This window comes from Typha latifolia, chromosome 12 (genome assembly GCF_019914945.1).
Source record: "Typha latifolia isolate L0001 chromosome 12, TyphaL0001v2, whole genome shotgun sequence".
NCBI lineage: Eukaryota > Viridiplantae > Streptophyta > Magnoliopsida > Poales > Typhaceae > Typha > Typha latifolia.
The window spans coordinates 336,429-355,693 of NC_133097.1; the positions used below are offsets into that span (position 1 = coordinate 336,429).

Genomic DNA, 19,265 nt, shown 5'->3' on the forward strand with positions numbered 1-19,265 from the left:
ACAGTATGAGTTATCCCAATTTAGAAAAAGACCAAGTTGCCCCTCTCAAATACTTTACTAAAATATCTTATTTAGTTATATGCTTGCTAATAATAAACATGTTTTGATATGGAATGACTATATCTTTATGTGATGCTACTTATGATGATATATCTATAGTGCGTATATTATGGTGAATTAAGTTCAAATTATTTTTTGGCTAGGAATTCCAAATTTAACCGTAAGAAGATCAATTTATATTTAATTTTTCACTTAATAGAATTTTCCATCTTTCTCAAAAAAAGGAAAAAAAAGGAAAAGAAATTACAAATATATACATTTACATAAACTAAGGGAAAGAAAATAAAATTTATTTGATAAATTTATCTCCTATCCCAACAAACACAATTTATCCAATACCCATTATATTCATTATTCTTATTTTCTGGAATAGAGTTTAGTTGGTATTGATATTTATTGTGACACTTCTCTAAAACAACACTAAAAATAATAATAAATTAGGATAGCACCACCCTTTATTTTGTTTATAAATAAATATACGGTCCCTTATTTCGCAATCAAACATCAAAGGGGTGGAATGTCACATTATTTCACTATTAAATCCTCATTTTATCCATTATGTTTGTGTGCGCGGATAGTGAACTCTAGCTCTAGTCTCTAGACCATCGGCCCACTAAGACTTGCTCCAATTTCGCCTCATAAAATCTCTCCAAAGAAAGTTAGCCTCGCTCTCTTTCTCTCTCTCCCCCACGAAAGCACACTATGACATCTCGGATCGCCGGGTCGCTTCGTAGTCGACTCGGCCGGCGCCTCTCCTCCCTGGCGGCTAGACCGGCATACTCGCTCGCCGGCGCCGCTTCCGATTCGCCCGCCGCCCCCGTGATGCGGCTGATCGATTCCAAGAATCTCGAGACCGTCGTCTTCAAGGTAAAAAAAACCCTAAACCCTAAATCAAGTTTCTTGTTTTTTTCTTTCCGAAGTGAGAAGTTCTCTTCGTCAATCTTTTGCACTAGGATAGCTAGTTTTAATAGGCAAGGAGTTGGTCACACGTGTTGTTCGATGAAATGCCAATGCGGCAATCTCTTGTCACATTAGCTGTTTAGCTGAGGTAACCATTATTTGGATTCTTTTTGGTTATCTGGGAAAAAGATCAAAATTTGTACGTTATATCAATAGTTGCATTTAGGGACAGATACTATTAAACTAGCTTGCTTTCTTGATTATAGGCCTAGCTTGCATCGTTCTTATTCTATATATCTTCGTTGGGTTCTTATTTTTGGTATAGATATTAGGTCAATTTTTAATTTAGCAAGGCTCTATTAGAAGAAAGCTATTAAACTATCAATTTGATATCTCAAGTATGTAAATTATGTTTCCTAAGTTGCTTCATTTTTTTATATCATACTGTCTTTTGATGTTTTGAGAATTTTCTGCTCATTAAGACTAAGTATTGTTTCTTGTAGAAGTTCTCATAAGTTATCCTGTTTTCTATTCTTACTTCTAATTTATGATTCCCTCGATTTTCTTAAAGTTTTCTCATCAAAGAAATCTCATTCTTTACAAATCTTGACAGCAGGTTGCATTTCCTGTTAGATATGATTCTTCATTTTTTGTATGTTTGTTTTTCTTATCCTATTCTTTTTCCTTTGCAGGATGTAACAAGAGCTGAAGGTCAGCTATATAATTTAGCTTTTGAAGTCGATTTTGCTTTTATATAAGTTGCTCTCCGGAATATATTGCTTGTTCCTTATGAATTGACAGGCTTTTGATGTGCATTATGTATTCAAATTCTTCTTGTATGGCTTGGAGAAGTTTTACACCTTTTCAAATCCCAGTTATATATATGGTTTATTTGCAGTTATGTGTTATTTTCATTCCACACACATCCGTAAGCATGCCCAGAATGCATCTGATGTTTGTATAAGTAAATCTGAAGTCCTGCAATCCTGCAGCATGTTAATAGGAGACATTACCTTGTTTAAGAACCAGAAATTTCTCGTTTTTGAGCTTATCAATTACATCTAAATTGGTGAAGGGATCTACTAATCATTTTTAATATGTTTGAACCCACCATAAAACTGTTTCTGGTTCATGGAAAATACAAGAGTTATTATCACAGATCTTGTACACTTTGATGTTGTCTCACCATGACATTCTGGTTCTATCTGAGGATATCATGTTTCTCACCATGACATTCTAGTAGTGGATAGTTCAGATTAAATTTATGTTACTTTTTAGCTTCAACATTTTCCAAGGTGGTGGACCAGATTTTGAGGGAGGAGGGTTGGCAGCTTGACAACCAACACATGATTTTTGTTGAGAAAGAAATAAACATGAAACATCAATACAATTGTGGTTGTATGCTATGGTTCAGTTGATTAAAGATATTGTTCCTATTTGCAGCTGAACTATTGAAAACAATTCATATGGTCAACCTCAAAATATTTTTACCCAGATGCTCAGCCTGGTCAATGTAGGACCCGAATAGATGTAGTCCCCCCACATTAGCAGAAAATGTGATCTTTGGTAGACTAGATAGGTTCATTGGGCAGTTTGTTACTTACAGCAGGTGGTAGGTTTTTATCGTTTACAGGAGTCCGACATAGGCATATTATTAGAGAGAATTGTATAACCGTGTGTTTGAAATGTTCACTAGTAGTTGTGTAGGCTATTCTTGATCGCACATATGGTAGCAGTTTTTGGTGTAGTCAGATCTTTCTGTACAGGTTAGTATTATGTTCTTAAAACGTAAGGATCCACAGTGCAGGTCTGGAAAGGTAAGATGTAAAAGGAGTGCTTTTTCTGATTTGAACCTGTGAACAAGTTGTTAAGTTACTCCTCATGCTTACCTTACATTCCCTTTATATCATTGTAGTGATCTTGTAGTTATTCACTGTTTGTTCTTCTCTGAATTGTATTTTCTTTGATTTCTATGAATTAGAACTTTCAAGAGGGCCATGCTTTTTCTTCCCCAATCTTTCAGCCTTAAAGGTTTTCTCAGATCTCTAGATGGGCAGCATAGCTGGACAAAACTATGACATATACAATCTTATTTGCTTCTTATTAGATTGCTTTATTGTGCAAGCAAGCAATCTAGCCATGAAAGGCATGGCATTCATGATATGAAGGGTACATTATTAATATAGTAATATTCAGGCCTTTAATTATCAGTTGTCATTTTGATGATGCCTCTTCGGCGCACTAAGCATTTTCCTTTTGAACTCTTGTTTGTCTTAGAGAAACAAAAGTTGGCTTTTGAGGAATGGGTAACTTTGTCGAATTGTCATTTACTGGGTTCAGTGGATTCCACCTGTCCTTGAATGTGTCCTAAAAGATCTTTTGCACGCTAAGAATATAAACTAGGAGATTTGGCATCAATTGATATGATCCTTTATATTTTTCAGCTTTCTTCAGGGTTGCACATTATCTTGATATTCATGGATGACTGACTGCTTCTGCATGTCCTCTGTATCTGATATTCTTAGTGCTATAGTTGGTTTATTCAGATATGAATATTGTCTTGTTTGCAAGTTTAGCATGTGATTTATTAAATTTATATCTTTATTTATATTGCGGGCATTCTTGCAGGGATCTCTGTTACATTCAGAGACCATTTGAGATGGCATATGATCAACAGAAGTTCTTTAAATTTTGTGAACAAACACTGTGGATATTATTGCATGGTTCCTTCTTTAGCAAGAACAACATGTGCATCCAATTATTCTACAAAAGCATCGCCACCAAAAGAGGTTTGAGTTTGATATCAGCTGTATATTGCTGTTTTCGGTTAGTTTGTGAAGTGCAATTGCTCTATCTGTCTTCCGTGTCCATTTTTTTAGTGTTCTTTGAGTTTCGAGAAATGAAAAATTAAAGGTTCCAAGTATTGAAATCAGGATCATAATTGGCCGTCTGAAAAAACGATATGTATTGGTGGTATCAAGCAGATCGGCCATTTGTATTGGCTTGTATTTGAAAATAATTTTTAAAATATAAAAAAATTCTAAATTGTTCAGAAAAAATAGTAAGATATAAATATAAATTATTCAAATATAAAGTCTAAAAATTAAAATATAAATAATATTGTCTCAATCTCTATCTCTCCTTTCTACCACTCACACTTCCTCTCTCTCTCACACAAATAAAAAAAATTCTTACATTCTCTCTCACTAGGTCTCTTTTATCAAACTCTCTCACTAAGTCTCTCTTATCAAACTCTCTCCTACTAACTCTGTCTTATTAAACTTTTTCTCCCACCAACTCTCTCCTATCAAACTCTCTCTCCCACTACCTCTCTCTCCTACTAACTTTCTTTCTTATTAACTCTTACCCTTAAAAAAAACTCTCTCACCCTCACTGACTACCACCTCTCCCTCTCTCCCCATCTCCAATATAGTTTTTTATTTTTTTCTCCACATCTCTCTCTCTCTTATCTTTCCCTCTCACTCTTTCTGCTGCAACCCACAAACTCTCTTCCTCCATATCTTCTCTCTCTTTCCCTCTCTTTCTTATGCCCTCTATTCTCCTTTTTTCCTCTCTCTTCCCCCTTTTTTTCTTTTATGCATACTCATCTTGGGTGGGATTGGTTGATACGGCCAATCCCACTCAGGATCAGCCGAAGCTAGGAACTATGAAAAAATTAAATTAAATCAGAATCATGAGAGGCCATATCTTTCTTTGACGGTGTAATTAGAGGTTGTTAAAACATCTTCTTTGACAAGTCAAAAATTTGCTTATTGGCCTCACAAGATGATAAAGCAAAAATTTATCTGTTTGTGATTTCCTACTTTTTTTTTGTAATACATAGATGTGGCTAGTAGATTTCTATGTTTTAATGCTGAGCACCTAGCGTCAGCATGTGGAAAGTCATAGTTCTTTAATTTTCTTGATTGGTATATGTGGTTGGTAAAGGTTTAGTATCTACTGACTACATCATCAATGTCCAGTCATCTTAGGAAGCTTGTCAAAAAATATCTATATTGTAATCAATGTTCTGAAAGGCGGCTGCGAGTGGCGGGCGGTCACCCCACCGCCTAGCGCCTAGACGGAGGCTGGCGACAAGGCGGGTGACAAGGTGGTTTAACATTTTTAATATAAAAATAAATAAATAAATAAACATATATAATATATATTATATACTTATATGTAATTACTAATAAACAAATTAATAGACTAATTACTAAGTGATTAACATTTAACAGATTAAAACATTTCAACGGATTAAGTGATTAACATATAATTATTGATTTACAACTTTACAAGCATTTATTCTTCAACAGATAATCAGTCTATTTTTTATTTGTTATTTTGTCTAATTGCCTAGCATAACTGATTAATTGATTAAAACATATAAAAAAAAGACATTCGAGCTGTCCGACTGAGAGAGAGACTATGAGGGAGGGAGTGAGAGAGAGAGGGAAAGAGAACCATACCTCTTCTGCTTCTCACCATTGCAGCACGATGCCGCCAGCCGCCGCTTTAGCTGCCTTGGAGCTCGCTACTGCTAGTAGTGGAAGGGAGAGCCGAAGATGATCAAAGGTTTAAGCCCTTTAGGGTTTCTAATTTTTCTATCGAGACTCGAGAGAGGAGAGCAACGAGAGAGAGAAGAGAGTTTTGATATTAAGGCTAATGAGTTAGTCATCTTAGTGGATAATAACCCGACCCTATACTTGTTTGTAACCCGATAAGGCGGGTTGGCAGGCCTTTTGCCGCTTAGGCGGCCTGCCTTATGTGAGCGCTTGACTGAATGGCAGGGCGGCTGATGCACCATCCCACCATGGCGACCGCCTTTTTCGATTTTCAAAACACTGATTGTAATATATAATACCTACTAGGTCCTAAGATAGGGAGATAGTAAACACACTGGATACACTAAATGGAGCAATACATTGAGGGACTATGAAGAGTGTCTTCCCTCTTTTGTTTAATTGGTCCCATGAATTTCTTGTTTAATCAAGCGGCACTGGTTCTTTGTAAGATGCCATCCTATTCTGTACTATGTTGCAATGTACTTTTAGATATTTATGTAAATCCTTTTAGAATTTAAAAACAAACAGAGTGATCTCTGTTCCTCTTCAATTTAGTTTTGTCCTAAATCTCCATAGATATCCTCTCTGATTCATGAAGAAATGTAATGCTATTTGCTCCATATGACTGACTTCATTTTGATGGAAGTAACCTCTCAGAACAAGATATTTGATAGGTAATATCTATTAGATGCTTACCTCATTTTAGGTAATTGAAAGGCCAAACCTGTCAGGTCCTTGGTAGCAGGAATAATGATCATTGCTTTCCAGTCATTGAATATATATTATAGCCATTCAGGATTCAGGAACCCTGGAAAAAGGAAAAAAAATTCCATAATATGAATGCGACACGAACTATTAAAGGCTATCAGGAGGAGGAATAAGAGAGAGCTTTGAAAGTTGTAAAGAATCTTAGAGGCAGGGAGAAGTGGAGAGTGATTAAAAACGTTTTAAATGGCGTATCTTTGTACAACAGTCAGTATTTATTCATGGCTTAGGTAATGTCTATTAGATGCTTACCTCATTTTAGGTAATTGAAAGGCTTCTAACTCTTCTATTTCAAATAAGAAATTATGAAAAATTTCTAAACATCTCTGTTCTTTCTCATATCTTTCTTCTTATAAATTCAAAGTTGTTCTCCAATTGATAACGGAAGCTACCTATCTTTGGAATTCTTTTGAACTGATGCCACCCTTTGAAGAGAGCATGCTTACTATGCAGCTTCTATTTATCTATCACCACTGTTTCTCTATCTTATCTCTTTATACAAGTTCCCAAAAATGCCCTTTTGTTCGTATGCTTTCTAAAAGAGAAATCTCCATAACGAATTGTGGTTACTGGCCTGTCCTTCTTTGTATCTCATTATAACTCCAAAGGCGTCTTTAGTTTCTCTCTATCCTTCTATATTGTATTTGCATTACAACTCCAAGGATATCTTTCTTAATAGATGAAAAAGTGTAGAATTATTAAGGAGATGTAGTCTAGGACTCTAGGCATCTTTGTCCATTATCCTTTTGTTACAATTATTGTAACTCATGTATGCCAGTTTGTCTTACATAATAGAGTACTTATTTCTTGATGAAAGATCTTCTTTTCCCTATTTCCTCAGATAACCTAAACTGTTACTCATACACATACATATATCTAAAATTCTGCATATAATTTCTTACTGTCTAGTATTATTTATGCCCTTCCTCAACAATAGTTGGTATTTACACCTCTCTTAAGAAAACTATTTTATGTTTTTTCTCAGGAGAGGAAGGATATATCTACTGTAGAAGATCCTTTTGATGCTCCAACATACAATATTCCTGAAAAACCAGTGACATTCACTGAGGGTGCTTCATACAGTGTCATAATACTAGTTGGGCTTGGCATAGCAGCCTTGGCAGCATATGCGGTTTTCAAAGAGCTAATCTTTGAGCCAAGAGAGTATGTTCTCATTACTTTGAAAGTTTTCCATTGTTATAATCTGTAACAGAGAAGTGATTATGTTATTTGGGTTAATGCCTTGTTGTTTGTGTAGAAATGATTATGGATGTTCTCTTATGATCTATAACACTGGTAATTGCAAATATTTTTGCTTAAGCTGGTATTGCTGAAGTCTGCCATACATCACAAATTAGAATAATCTAAGAAACTTACTAATTACTACTCACAGTGAACAAATTGTCGAATACTTGTTTGATGACTTTCTTAATTGTTTCCTACACTTCTGAAGGGGGCATCACTTTTGCATGATAAGAAACACTAAGGTTTTCTTCTTTGTTGGAATCTAGTATCGATTGCTATCAGAAAAAAGTGTTTATTGTTTATAAAGTTCCATTTGTAGTATCTACTTGTGAACATGGTATGAGGTCAGTATCATGATTTAGTGATGGTTCCTTTTCTGATTTACTATTATAGAGAGCCTTTTGTCTCCATTAAGAATGATAGCCCCTAAACATCCTGAGAAGATGTGTTGAATTCTCCCTTGAAATTTTCTGTTTGACCACTATTGGTTAATCATCTGTGTATGAAACAGTCAGCTTTACAGTAATCCTTAATTTTCTTCAGTGCTTATATAGTTATGTTGAGCACTATGATTAATTTGGTATATTTAGATCATAAACCACATATCAGGGGGATTAATCTATAATTTGTGCAATAAACTGTCATCTGCAATCTGCATACCTTTTGAGATTGTGTCAAGATAATGCACTCCTAAAACTGAACCACTGAATCTTATACTGCACTATTTTATGGGTGGTCAAGAAATTCATTGGAGTAAAGTGTTTTTGTTGTTGCTCTCTTCTATCAGGCTAGTTGTTTGAATCTCCCTCTCTTTTTTTTATCATTTTTTTTCCTACTTGCTGCTTGGTAAAGAAAAAGTTTCCTCATTGTTTGCCAGTTTTTTTGTTTGTGTGTGTAGATACAAAATTTTTGGAAAGGCTCTTGAAAGGGTTCAGAATGATAGTCAGGTCAGTGATAGGTCAAGACTTGAGACTGCTACTTAATTACTGATCATCTTATAGACATTGCTATTTATGGGCTATCCACCTGTTCTTTGTAGAAATAAATGTGTTTTTCATCTCTCCATAATATCTGGTTTTCTTGTTAGGTTACAGTGAGAATAGGCTCCCCTGTCACTGGTTATGGCCAGGAAAGCAGAAATCGTGCTGCTAGGCAGCGCATTCCGAATAGAGTTTGGACCGATGAAGATGGTGTCGAACATGTCGAGGTATCACTAAGCTTCAATTTCAGCTATTATTTGCAGTTTATCTACAGAGCATCTTTTTAAGCTTGACTTCATCACTTTCTAAACTTAGAAGCCCACAACAGCTAATGTGTGATTAAGAGTATCATATTCTATTTGTTTGAATACTTGATTTACATGATATTTTTTCAGTGATCTCAAGAAACATGATTTGTTATGCATACATAATGTTCCAGTCCCATGTCTATACAGGTAAATTTCTATATTCGTGGACCACATGGAGCTGGGAAGGTGTATGCCGAAATGTTTAAAGATCTTACTGATAAGAAATGGAAGTTCATGTACCTTATAGTTGAGATTAAGTCACCGTCCCAAGCACAGTTGATGCTAGAATCTTATGTTCCGGCTTAGAGCACAGGCAACAATGGTAATTTATCAGTCTCATCCTTATAAATGGTGTATAGGGTGAGTTTCTCGTTAGCCATAGATTTTATTTTTATGGACCTTTGCCATGTCTATTTGTTGTCCTTGGCATGGTTGAATTTGGTCCCATTTGGGGTGTTTTAAATTGTCATCTCATTTTGATAAAGTTTTGAGGGGCTTTCTTTCTTTCTTTCTTTCTTTCTTTCTTTCATCTTTTTTCTTTTTTCTGTTGTTGTTGTGGTCTTCTTAAATAGCTAGGGAAATACACCAGGAAATTGAATCTAGGAATCACATTTTGAGCTGTTTGCTTTCCTATCAATTTTGAAGTATGAAAGTTCCTTCTTTATAAGTACTAGTCGTCAGGGAAGGTCATCATTTTTATCTTTGGTTTGTATATCTGAACAATTCTCCATATTTACTTGCATTAGGAAGTGAAAAAAAAAAATAGCAATAATGTCTCTTTGTTTCAGGGAGAGAGAGAGAGAGTTCTTCAATTGGCCAAAGTTGGGGCAATGAAGCTTTTGAGTGGAGAGCGGTGACAATTTTTCTGGAAATGATCTGCTAGCAGGGCTGGCAAATTTAGTTCATTTATGAAACATTTGGCTCAAAATTTTGATCGAGATCAAGACATTAGGAAACGAGCCACACACAAAAAATAAACTTTGGCTTGTTAAAGTTTAATAATTATCAATAATAACATATCTTATTTATACACATTAATTTATTTTAATGTTTGTTTTAATTTCACATTGACTTAGTCTGAACCAAAATTTGAACAGTATAGGTGCTTAACTAAATCTAAATGGCCAATAACTGGGGAAAGAAATAGGTGATTTCCTTTCATCTAATCTAGTTATGTTTTCTTCTTTCTAATATTTGAATCTACTCGTTCAATAATTTATATATATTTTTTATGTTTAGCGAAAGAGACCTCATTTTATGTTGGAAGAACTGCTCTTATTAATTCATTAATTAATTCATTCATTCATTATCTAATAGTTGTCGATAGCTTGTACAAGGTTTGAGCCCAGCTGTTGCCGTTTGCCCAACTGACAACTGGCAATTGGCAAGTGCTCAATGATCTAAATAAGTTGGATGTCCAATCTTATTCTTATTTCTTGGGAACTATTGTTGGCCACTTGAAATGAAATGCATATCATCACATGTGTTTAGTCTGGTTGTTGGTAGTACTTGAATTACGTACATGCTTGCTGGTGATTACCTGTCAAATTATATATATATATATATATATATATCTATTTACCTATAAGAGCAAAGAATTCATAGGTTTCTTTCACACCTTGAAAGATTCTTGGATCACCTCTCTTGTTCTCATCTGGTCAGCAAAAGCCAGATCACAAATAATGCTTCTAAGTGTAGGCCAAGGTGTATCTTAGTTGCCAAAGTAGGAGACTTATAAATGAGTTGGCTGGTTTACTACAACTAATCTCAACTTGGAGTTGGACTTTTTCTCTAACCAGCCTGGCCCAAAACTAAGCTAGCCCTGACTTGACCAATCTATTGACCACTTAACCTAAAAGCTTAGAAGTCTTTTAAGTATCCCTAATATCGCACATTAGGGCTAATGAGGGTGTAGACCCACCCATGACTCTGATACTAAGTTTGTAACATGTGTTACTCTTAAATATTTATACATCTTATTCCCTTCTTTTTGGGTGGGTCAACAATTGTGATAAATCCTTTTAGCATGATCCATATGGGGATTATTCTTGGAACAAACGTTCTTCTTTTCCTGTGATGATGTATACCACTTATTTGTATGGTGAGAAATGTGCATCTCTTTCTTCACACCAATATGTTGATGCCAATATAATATACTCATTGATTTCTCCATCCTTATCTATCGGCCTGCAAGAATATCTCTTATCCTTTTGATGCAAAGCTATGATTCGAATATTATGTCTCAGCCCTGTGGTGATGAACTATACTTACTTGATTATTCCCCTACATCTTTTATCTATCTCACATACAAACAAAAGAATCAGAACATGGTAGATTTATATATCAATTTACTCACCATGCATTTGCAAGATTACCCTTTTACGTAATATTATAAGCTAGTCTGGCGTCATTTAGGATAATAAATCCTTCTTTTTTATGTTCATAATTTCAAAAATTAACAACTTTAATTAGATCAGCATATTCGCTACTTTGCCACTAATTAAGTTGGGCAGGAATAAAGAGCATATTACTTTCTTCATCCATATCCATTAGTAAATGCATGCCAAGGTAATTAGCATCTTGTTCTTTACTTGCTCTAATGAAGAACATAAACAATTCTATGATTCGATACTCATTCTTGCACGTAACTCTATAATGTTACATCTACCTCCTTTCTTGGGATAAATTCTAATCATGCTAATTAATTAATTAATTACTGTGGATAAGTTCTTCTAGTGAAGGTTTTCACTTCAACTGAGTAAACTAATTACTCAAACAATTTTGAACGTACCACTACTGCGAGATAGCTTTACAAATTCTACTGCTTATAATATTGTTGTCAACCATGATGCTCTAATATTAATTCAAAAGAATATCAAACAAATTTTCAAGCTTATTTTTTTTTTTCTTTTTAGCTTCTCTACCACTTCAAAACAATTAAAATAAAGGAAGAAAAAAAAAATTAAAATCTGAAAAAATAGTATTACGACGTGCAATGGATAATAGAAAAGAAAATAAAAATATAGCATTCAAAGAATGATAACAAACTAGAGAGGTAGAATGGCATTTTATGTTATATACTCTATTTTTTTTATATATTTATATGGATTAATCAAATGTCAGATAAGATAGTTGCTCCCTCCCTCTAATGTTGCTCGTTGACCTTTACTTTTTATTAAAAATTTTATAGAAGAAAAAAAATAACAAATTAAATAATTTAATATTTTATCCATTTCTTCTATCCATTTATCATAAACTAAAACAAAAAAAAAAACACTAATAATTCTGAGATCCTTTGTTAGTGATAACATTTTTATTGCATGTCAACCCAAATTCCAACGTGGACTGTTGGGAAATAAAAAAAAGTTAAAAAGCCCAAAATGTGGGTCCCACTGTGGGAATTTTTTCAAAAGATCCCCTGTATTATGGATTTATTACGGTTATAAAAATAAAACCATTTACGTAAGCTCACTGTGGGAATTTCAAATTTATTATTTTTGAATAAGATAGATTATATACATTTCCAAATTATAGGTTAAGGTAAGGTTAACCTAAGACGTCAAATGCATAAATTTTATAAAACTTGTGGGCGTTTTCAGAAAAGGATATGCGGTAAAGTTGCAACTAGGAAACAAGTAACCATAACGTAGTCCAACGGTAATTTGATCCGGCGGCTCCTCCGCCAACGGTTTTCCAACGGCTTTTCGGAAACTACCCTACTTCCAAAGTTTATTCACTATATTATTTCAAACTTTATTTTTACATATCCAGTATTTTATTTTATATAATCGCTAAAAACTTAATAATGATTTATTTGAGTAAAATGCTAATCAGATTAATAATTTTTTTTTTTTTATATTTTGGTATTAGGTTTGATGTCCATTTTGATAAATAAAAATTATAAGAGTGGTAGTCTGATTAAAAACTTATATTAGTTTCCTTCAAACATCCACGTCGGCAGGGAATCCCTTTTTCCTTGGCGCAACGTAAGCGAATCTTGTTTCCTAATCTCACTCCACATCATTCATTCATTCATTGTATTTGGAAACCAAGGCTTCTTCATATATAAGCTAATAGTTGTTATTATTTAGCTTATGGAAATTAACATAATATGGTATAAGTAACTTATAGTTATTCCTTAAAAGAATTATTACTTAATTTTGTTTGTGTGTAATAGAAACAAAAACATGTGCATCTTAAAAAAATTATTTATTTAGTCTTTGTCTAAAAAATAAATCATATTAAATATATCTTGGAGTTTTCATGCATTCTGCTATAAAAAAAGACAAACAAATAAGTTTCTTTTTCGAAAATATTAAAAAGAAAATGAGAAATAAAAAATGTTTACCTTCAACCGGGTGCTCCCATCATTTATTGGTAATTGTTTTGGTCGGTTTATTATAGTGCGTTATTTCTCGTACTAATTCAATTGCGAGACAAATAAAACTGTTGATTGGCTCGCGACTACAGCTCGGATTATGGATTTTAATCTTTCTTTTTAAAATAAAAAAAATATAAAAAAAGAAAGGTTTATGGAAAGAGGAGATGATGGCATGGCAAGTTGGGATCCGCTGCTCACCGTTGCAAACATACATCGCTATCCCTCTTTGTACGACTCTGGCTGCGATTCCACGCCATCCACCTTAGGGCCCCAAATCTCTGGCTCGTCGCCACGTGGCACGTAGCGGCGGTGGTTATTTTAATCCGGGGGGCACCTTCGCCAACGGGTTTATCTCGCCACGTTTCGCATTCTTATCCGTAGGATCCCCACCCTTCCCAACGTCATCTTGCAAGTTATTTTTACATAATTATAATTATCCCTCTTAATTATTAATTAGCATCCACATCCTTGATTACATATATATATATATATATATCGAGTTTCAGGAATTACGTACGTGATACCAAAATACACATAAAGTAGAGTGTAAATAATAATAATAATAAAATAGAGGATATTTTTGATTAATTTTGTTAGATATTTCATTATAAAATATAATATAATTAATTTTAGGAATTTTACACTTAATAAACAAGTTGAGCGTAAGGTAGGTAAACACAGGATGTTTTCCGTTAAAAACCAGGTAAAAGATATTATATAGATGAGGATGTCCAGGGGTCTATAAAGGAAATAGACAATATTTAGGGGGGAAGAGTGAAATATCCCAGATAGGGTCCGCCACCGGCTATGTTCGGTGAGTGGCCCGCGGCGCGACCTGCTAGGAATCCCGTCACCGTCCCGTTCTGTTCACTCTTATCCTCTTCGTTTTCTATAAAGCGAGGTCTGCCTCGCTACTCTTCTCACCACCATAAAGAATACAATAGTAACTACTATACGCCAAAAAGAACAACCTCTCGTTCCCACCATTTGCTTGTGTTCTGTTCCATTGTCTTCTTGTTCTTCTAGTTTCTCGCGTCGAAATGGTAATTGGGCTCGTTTTCCCAATTGGTTTTTGTGTATATTTTCTTGGGTATTGTTAACTTGTGATTGATTTTGGATTGGAATGTTGCAGACGAAGGAGTGGATAGATGGTCTGACGCAGGAAGCCAAAACTAAGCAGTGGAAGAAGAAGGTGAGGGGGTTGGGATATGACTCCCAGCCATGCGTCTCGTGCACCACCTTCAACATTCTCGCGCCAATCTACAAGAGGCTCGATGAGGAGGTGAGGAATGGAATTTCTGGCATTGTGGGAGATGAGTTTTGGTTGCTACTGCGAAAAGTTGTCGCTTTTTTAGTTACTGGGTTGTTTTTGAAGTATTCTTTTTGGTGGGTTTTTTTGATTTGGATAGGATCAGAATTGCAGAGAGAGCCAATACAGGGCGAATTGGTTGAGCAGGAATCAGCGCATCATAGACCGGCTGTTGGCGGATCATTCTTCCATAATTTGCCTCCAGGTGAGTTGAATTCCAGTGTTTTGATTTGGTTTTGAATTGGAGTGGGATGCTCCTTTTTTTTTTTTTAAATTTTTGTTAATATGTTTATGGTGTGATTCAGGAGGTATGGTTAGGGAATGATGAGCTTGTTGATATGTATGAGAATAGGTTGGGTGATGAAAATTATATGAGCTTCAAGCTCGCGCGCACCAATAATCGCGGAGATGGTATGTTTTTAACTCTGTTGTCTCATCATCATCATCATCATCATCTTCTTCTTTTTATTGAGCATTGAAACGCTTATTTTCATCCAATTAATAACCTAAACATAATCATATTATGTTTGCAATAATATGCAACTAGCTATTTGTGGATATTTTTATGCTTCCATGCCCTGAAATTGAGAAAGATTATTAGGTATTTTGACAGGAAAATGTTGGAACATGCAGGAAAATTCTGAATGAGAAATTTTATGATGGAAAGGTATTCGATAGATTTCATTTAGTATTAGATTTAGTTACAAGAGTTGCAATAATTTCAATCCTCAAATATAGATATGTAGAAAATGTATGTGAGAAGTTAAAAGTAAGGACCAAATGGAATATATGCGAATCACAGAAAGAACAGATGTTCATATTAGTTGCTGAAAAGATCGGGTTCTTGTACAAGAATGATTAGTAAGGTGTCAGTTTGCACAGGCCTAGTTTGAAAAATAGATGGAGATTAAGGAGCAGCCGAAGTAAAGGGACACATGGTCTGCGAGAACGAAAGATGACGAGATATACATTTATATGCATCTGAAAATTATGAGGACGAGAACCTTTCTCTATCTATTGATAGTTATAGAGCAACGACAGACAGAGAATTTCTACTGTGTTGAGATTGATACATATGCGCTTTTTATTAACATCGGAATATTTTTTTAGCCAGCCAGTTGTTGCTTACAACACATACATCTTATGTTTAAACAGGTCTACTGACTGCTGTACATAGGGACAACTTTAGAGTTTTAAACTATCGAGAGTTGCTCTTCAATGATTTTGGAGATCGTGTTGCTCAGCTATTACACGTTGAGTCAGTTGTTCCTTTCTGGCAGAACCAAAAGAGAAACATTCAACAACAAAGCCTCATTGTGAATACTCATTTGTTATTTCCTCATGACTACAGTCTTTGTATAGTTCGTCTGAAGCAGGTACATTGTTATAGTTTCTTGTACACAGATAATTGTATTTGTGTTCCTTTCTGCATTTACAGTGCTGTCAGAAATTCTTGATAGCTATAGTTTTTTTTTTCTTCCAATGACAGGTCTACAAGATCCTTCAGTATATAGAATCTTACCAGAAAGAAAATAAACTTGGTCCTATGCCTATTATACTGTGTGGGTGAGTTGTATACCAAGATTTTGATTTTCCTTTTAATATTAATCTGCTCTGATTGACATCATATTTCCTTATTTTCTTTTGTTCAGTGATTGGAATGGAAGTAAACGTGGACATGTTTACAAGATACTTAGATCCCAGGGATTTGTGTCGTCATATGATACTGCTCATCAGTATACTGACAGTGATGCAGATGCCCACAAGGTAATTATAACTTGATTTTATGTGATTCTCAGGCCCGCAGAGTAAACAACCAGAACATCTAGATTTGACTTTATTTCTATTGTTTCTGCTCCCATGTAGTGGGTAAGCCATCGCAATCATAGAGGGAACATTTGTGGAGTAGACTTTATATGGCTTCTTAATCCCAATAAGTATAGGAAGCCCCTGAAAACTAGCTGGAATGAAGCTGTCTTTGGAATAATTAAGGTAGTCTTTATACTTTTGAATTTCCATCTTCAATGTTAAAGCTCAGCATATTATCTTAAGATAATGAATTTTTCTTTTTTTAAATTTTGTATCTGAACATAGTGCATTTATATATCTATTATTTGTTTTCGAATTAGTCATAGAAATATTTTCGTAAGTTTGTAAAAATCATAGTATTTTCTTTTACTTCATGTTGGGTCTCCTAATTTATCTTCTCTGGATTCAGTCTTTTGGCTCTTGTGGAATTTTAACAAAAAGCTTAATTTTTGTTTTTCAGAATCTTCTTCGAGCAGCTTCTCTTTCTGAGGATAATGCATTTGCTCTCCTTAAGGGGGACAGTCCTGGTGATTATATCACATATTCAAGCTTCTGTCAGGCACTCTGTCAGGTAATTTTTGCTTGCTTACTGAACATATATGTGTCTAAAACCCTTTAAAGGTGGAAGCTGCTGACATTTTAGTCAAATGCAGTTAGGGTTACTTCGCCATCCTGATTGTCTGAGTTCCCAAGAAACTGAGGATTTGTGGATCCAAGCTGACATTGATGGGAATGGTGTGATGAACTATGAAGAGTTTCAGGTAAAGTATTCATCTGAAATGTCAAGTTTCTCGTAACCAATTTGTAGCATGCCATAATACTATGACTATCCTAGGTCACAATGAGAATTGCATAGCGTTTGAGCACTTTTGAGGGCCAGAAAGTGTTTCTTTGGAGTATCACTGGCCATACCACTACTTTTTTTGCCGTTAAATGATTGACTGCTCTCTCTGACACAATTTGGTAGTCTCAAACATTAGTAGCTTCAGTTTATTGTCATAAGTATATCAACTCTTCCATCAAATGATCGACCATATCAATGCTTTTCTGATCGTAAAACTTCACGTCTCTCCATCAATTATTACAGCTACTCGGTTTCTTATCAAAACATTTCTAACCTTCTGCAGCAGCGGATTTGGAATCCTAAATCATCGGAGCAACCTGAGGAGAATTTTGAGCAGGTTAATAATGCTAGAAAAACCGAGTCAGGCCCGGTGAAGAAAGCTTTTGGTTTTAGTGTGAAGGATGCCGTTCTCTTCCCGCCAGAGATGGAGAAAGGAATGTGGCCTGAGAACTACTCCCTCTCTGATCATGCACCACTGACTGTAGTATTCTCTCCTGTGAGGGTTCCTTGTACCCAGCTAGTCTGCTAAGCCGCTGTATTGATCAGTCTATAGATATATAGGCATGCTTGTAGATGTAAACTTGTATATTTGTGCACAGAGAAGATAGGGTATAATGAATAGAATATATAAGAGCTGCAAGATACTACACGGGAAGTGGAAAATTACGAGGTTGAGAAGGAAACACAAGATGTTTCGATTCATCTTTACTGAGACATCGTTTTCCAATGTAACAGAAGCTAGATTTCAGATGTAAGTTGTATGACATTTGGCCTCATCAAATGTGTATATAAAATAACAGTTTTGCCTGTTCTTTGGATGCGAACAAATACTGAGTTCTTTTTTGTGTAAGCAGAGTACTGCAAAACTATGTGACAGACGGATGAACTTTTTTAAGCAGCTAGCCTGCAGTTGACTTTGTCAAAAGTTTGCTCTCTTCTTTCATATTTCTTTGGAAGAATATTGCAGGTCAGTAGAATTACTCATGGCTCCTCATTGTTTATCCAATTAAAATTGACTTTGAAAGAATTCTGAGTCTTTCTGTTTAAAACAAAGTTGAGATTTGATTCTTTTTTTCCACTGAGGACATGATCCTAGTTGACCATGATCTTAGTGGGCTGCCTGTAATAGGAAATACACTATTAAATCAACCGACACAAAATAATTGTTTGACCTTCATTAAACAAATTAGGCATCAGAATCCCTGGCAACTGGAAATCTTGCTGACAAACTATGACAACATCTACTTATGAGACCTTGACTTTGAGCCAGAACTCTGCTCTTCTTTTTGTGTGTGTGTGTGTTTTGCTTTGATTGTTATTCATCCTATTCCAATATAACTTTTCTTGTTAGCTTGCTATTCTATATATACGTGACTGTAATGATCTAAATCATGTTAGACTCATGTGTTGTTTTTCTCTCAGCTCTCATCCTCTGTTCAAGATGGCATCTCTCATTCTTGGTTCGAGATGAATTTGTCTTTCTAATCATCAGTTGACAGATCCTTGATCTCGATTTGCGACCTTAAAAAGTTTACTTTCCACTCAACAGAGGTCCAACTAATTTCTTAGTTGAGGAATATTCAAAGAAGTATGCACCAATCAAACAGAATACCAATTTTGTAGGAACTTAAAAGAGTAGTAGAGCTGAAAGTAAACAGAATACCAATTTTGAATTTATTCGGCCAAAGACTTACATGATTGTTTATAAAGTTAACAAGGGAGACAAACTTTCACTATATAAAAGAAAAGGACCTGGACTCATTGACACATCTACCCAGACACACAGGAACAAACGAAATTGGATTTTGAGTTCGATGTATGAAACAAAACTTTACAAATTTTGAAGACGAAAATTATAAACATTGGCCAAAATTATAGAATCACGTTTTCCTTAAGACTTTATCAAATTTCATGCAAATTTGAGCTCATCAAATGCTGATATCCTATTCGAACACGGCTATTTTTTATTTATTTCTTCTCTTTCTAATTTTAATATCTCCACAGGAGCAACTTCTTTGACGATTTTGGAGGATTCCTGTTCTTAATTTACGGATCCTTGGAGTATATATATAAACTAGATCATTTTTTTTTTTTTTTCT

The 19,265-nt window shown here is 34.8% G+C and overlaps 2 protein-coding genes across 6 annotated transcripts; both read left to right on the plus strand.

Annotated features, from left to right (window-relative positions):
- Positions 1-631: 631 nt before the first annotated feature.
- LOC140799295 (probable mitochondrial import inner membrane translocase subunit TIM21) lies at positions 632-9,861 on the plus strand. 2 transcript variants are annotated; one of them, XM_073153552.1, is made up of 8 exons: positions 632-927; positions 1,653-1,671; positions 3,589-3,749; positions 7,276-7,454; positions 8,434-8,482; positions 8,623-8,742; positions 8,971-9,145; positions 9,612-9,861. In XM_073153552.1, the coding sequence occupies exons 1-7, from the start codon at positions 763-765 to the stop codon at positions 9,127-9,129; spliced, it is 852 nt and encodes a 283-aa protein (XP_073009653.1). In that variant the 5' UTR covers positions 632-762; the 3' UTR covers positions 9,130-9,145; positions 9,612-9,861. The 2 variants fall into 2 exon arrangements, with proteins under 2 accessions (XP_073009653.1, XP_073009652.1); XM_073153551.1 differs by having other exon boundaries at positions 649-927; positions 8,413-8,482.
- A 4,264-nt stretch (positions 9,862-14,125) lies between these two features.
- Positions 14,126-17,994, plus strand: LOC140799421 (uncharacterized calcium-binding protein At1g02270-like). 4 transcript variants are annotated; one of them, XM_073153761.1, is made up of 11 exons: positions 14,126-14,247; positions 14,337-14,486; positions 14,614-14,718; positions 14,819-14,924; positions 15,669-15,889; positions 16,003-16,079; positions 16,166-16,280; positions 16,380-16,505; positions 16,783-16,893; positions 16,976-17,083; positions 17,450-17,994. In XM_073153761.1, the coding sequence occupies exons 1-11, from the start codon at positions 14,245-14,247 to the stop codon at positions 17,693-17,695; spliced, it is 1,368 nt and encodes a 455-aa protein (XP_073009862.1). In that variant the 5' UTR covers positions 14,126-14,244; the 3' UTR covers positions 17,696-17,994. The 4 variants fall into 4 exon arrangements, with proteins under 4 accessions (XP_073009862.1, XP_073009863.1, XP_073009864.1 ...); XM_073153762.1 differs by having other exon boundaries at positions 17,453-17,994; XM_073153763.1 differs by having other exon boundaries at positions 14,620-14,718.
- Positions 17,995-19,265: the final 1,271 nt, after the last annotated feature.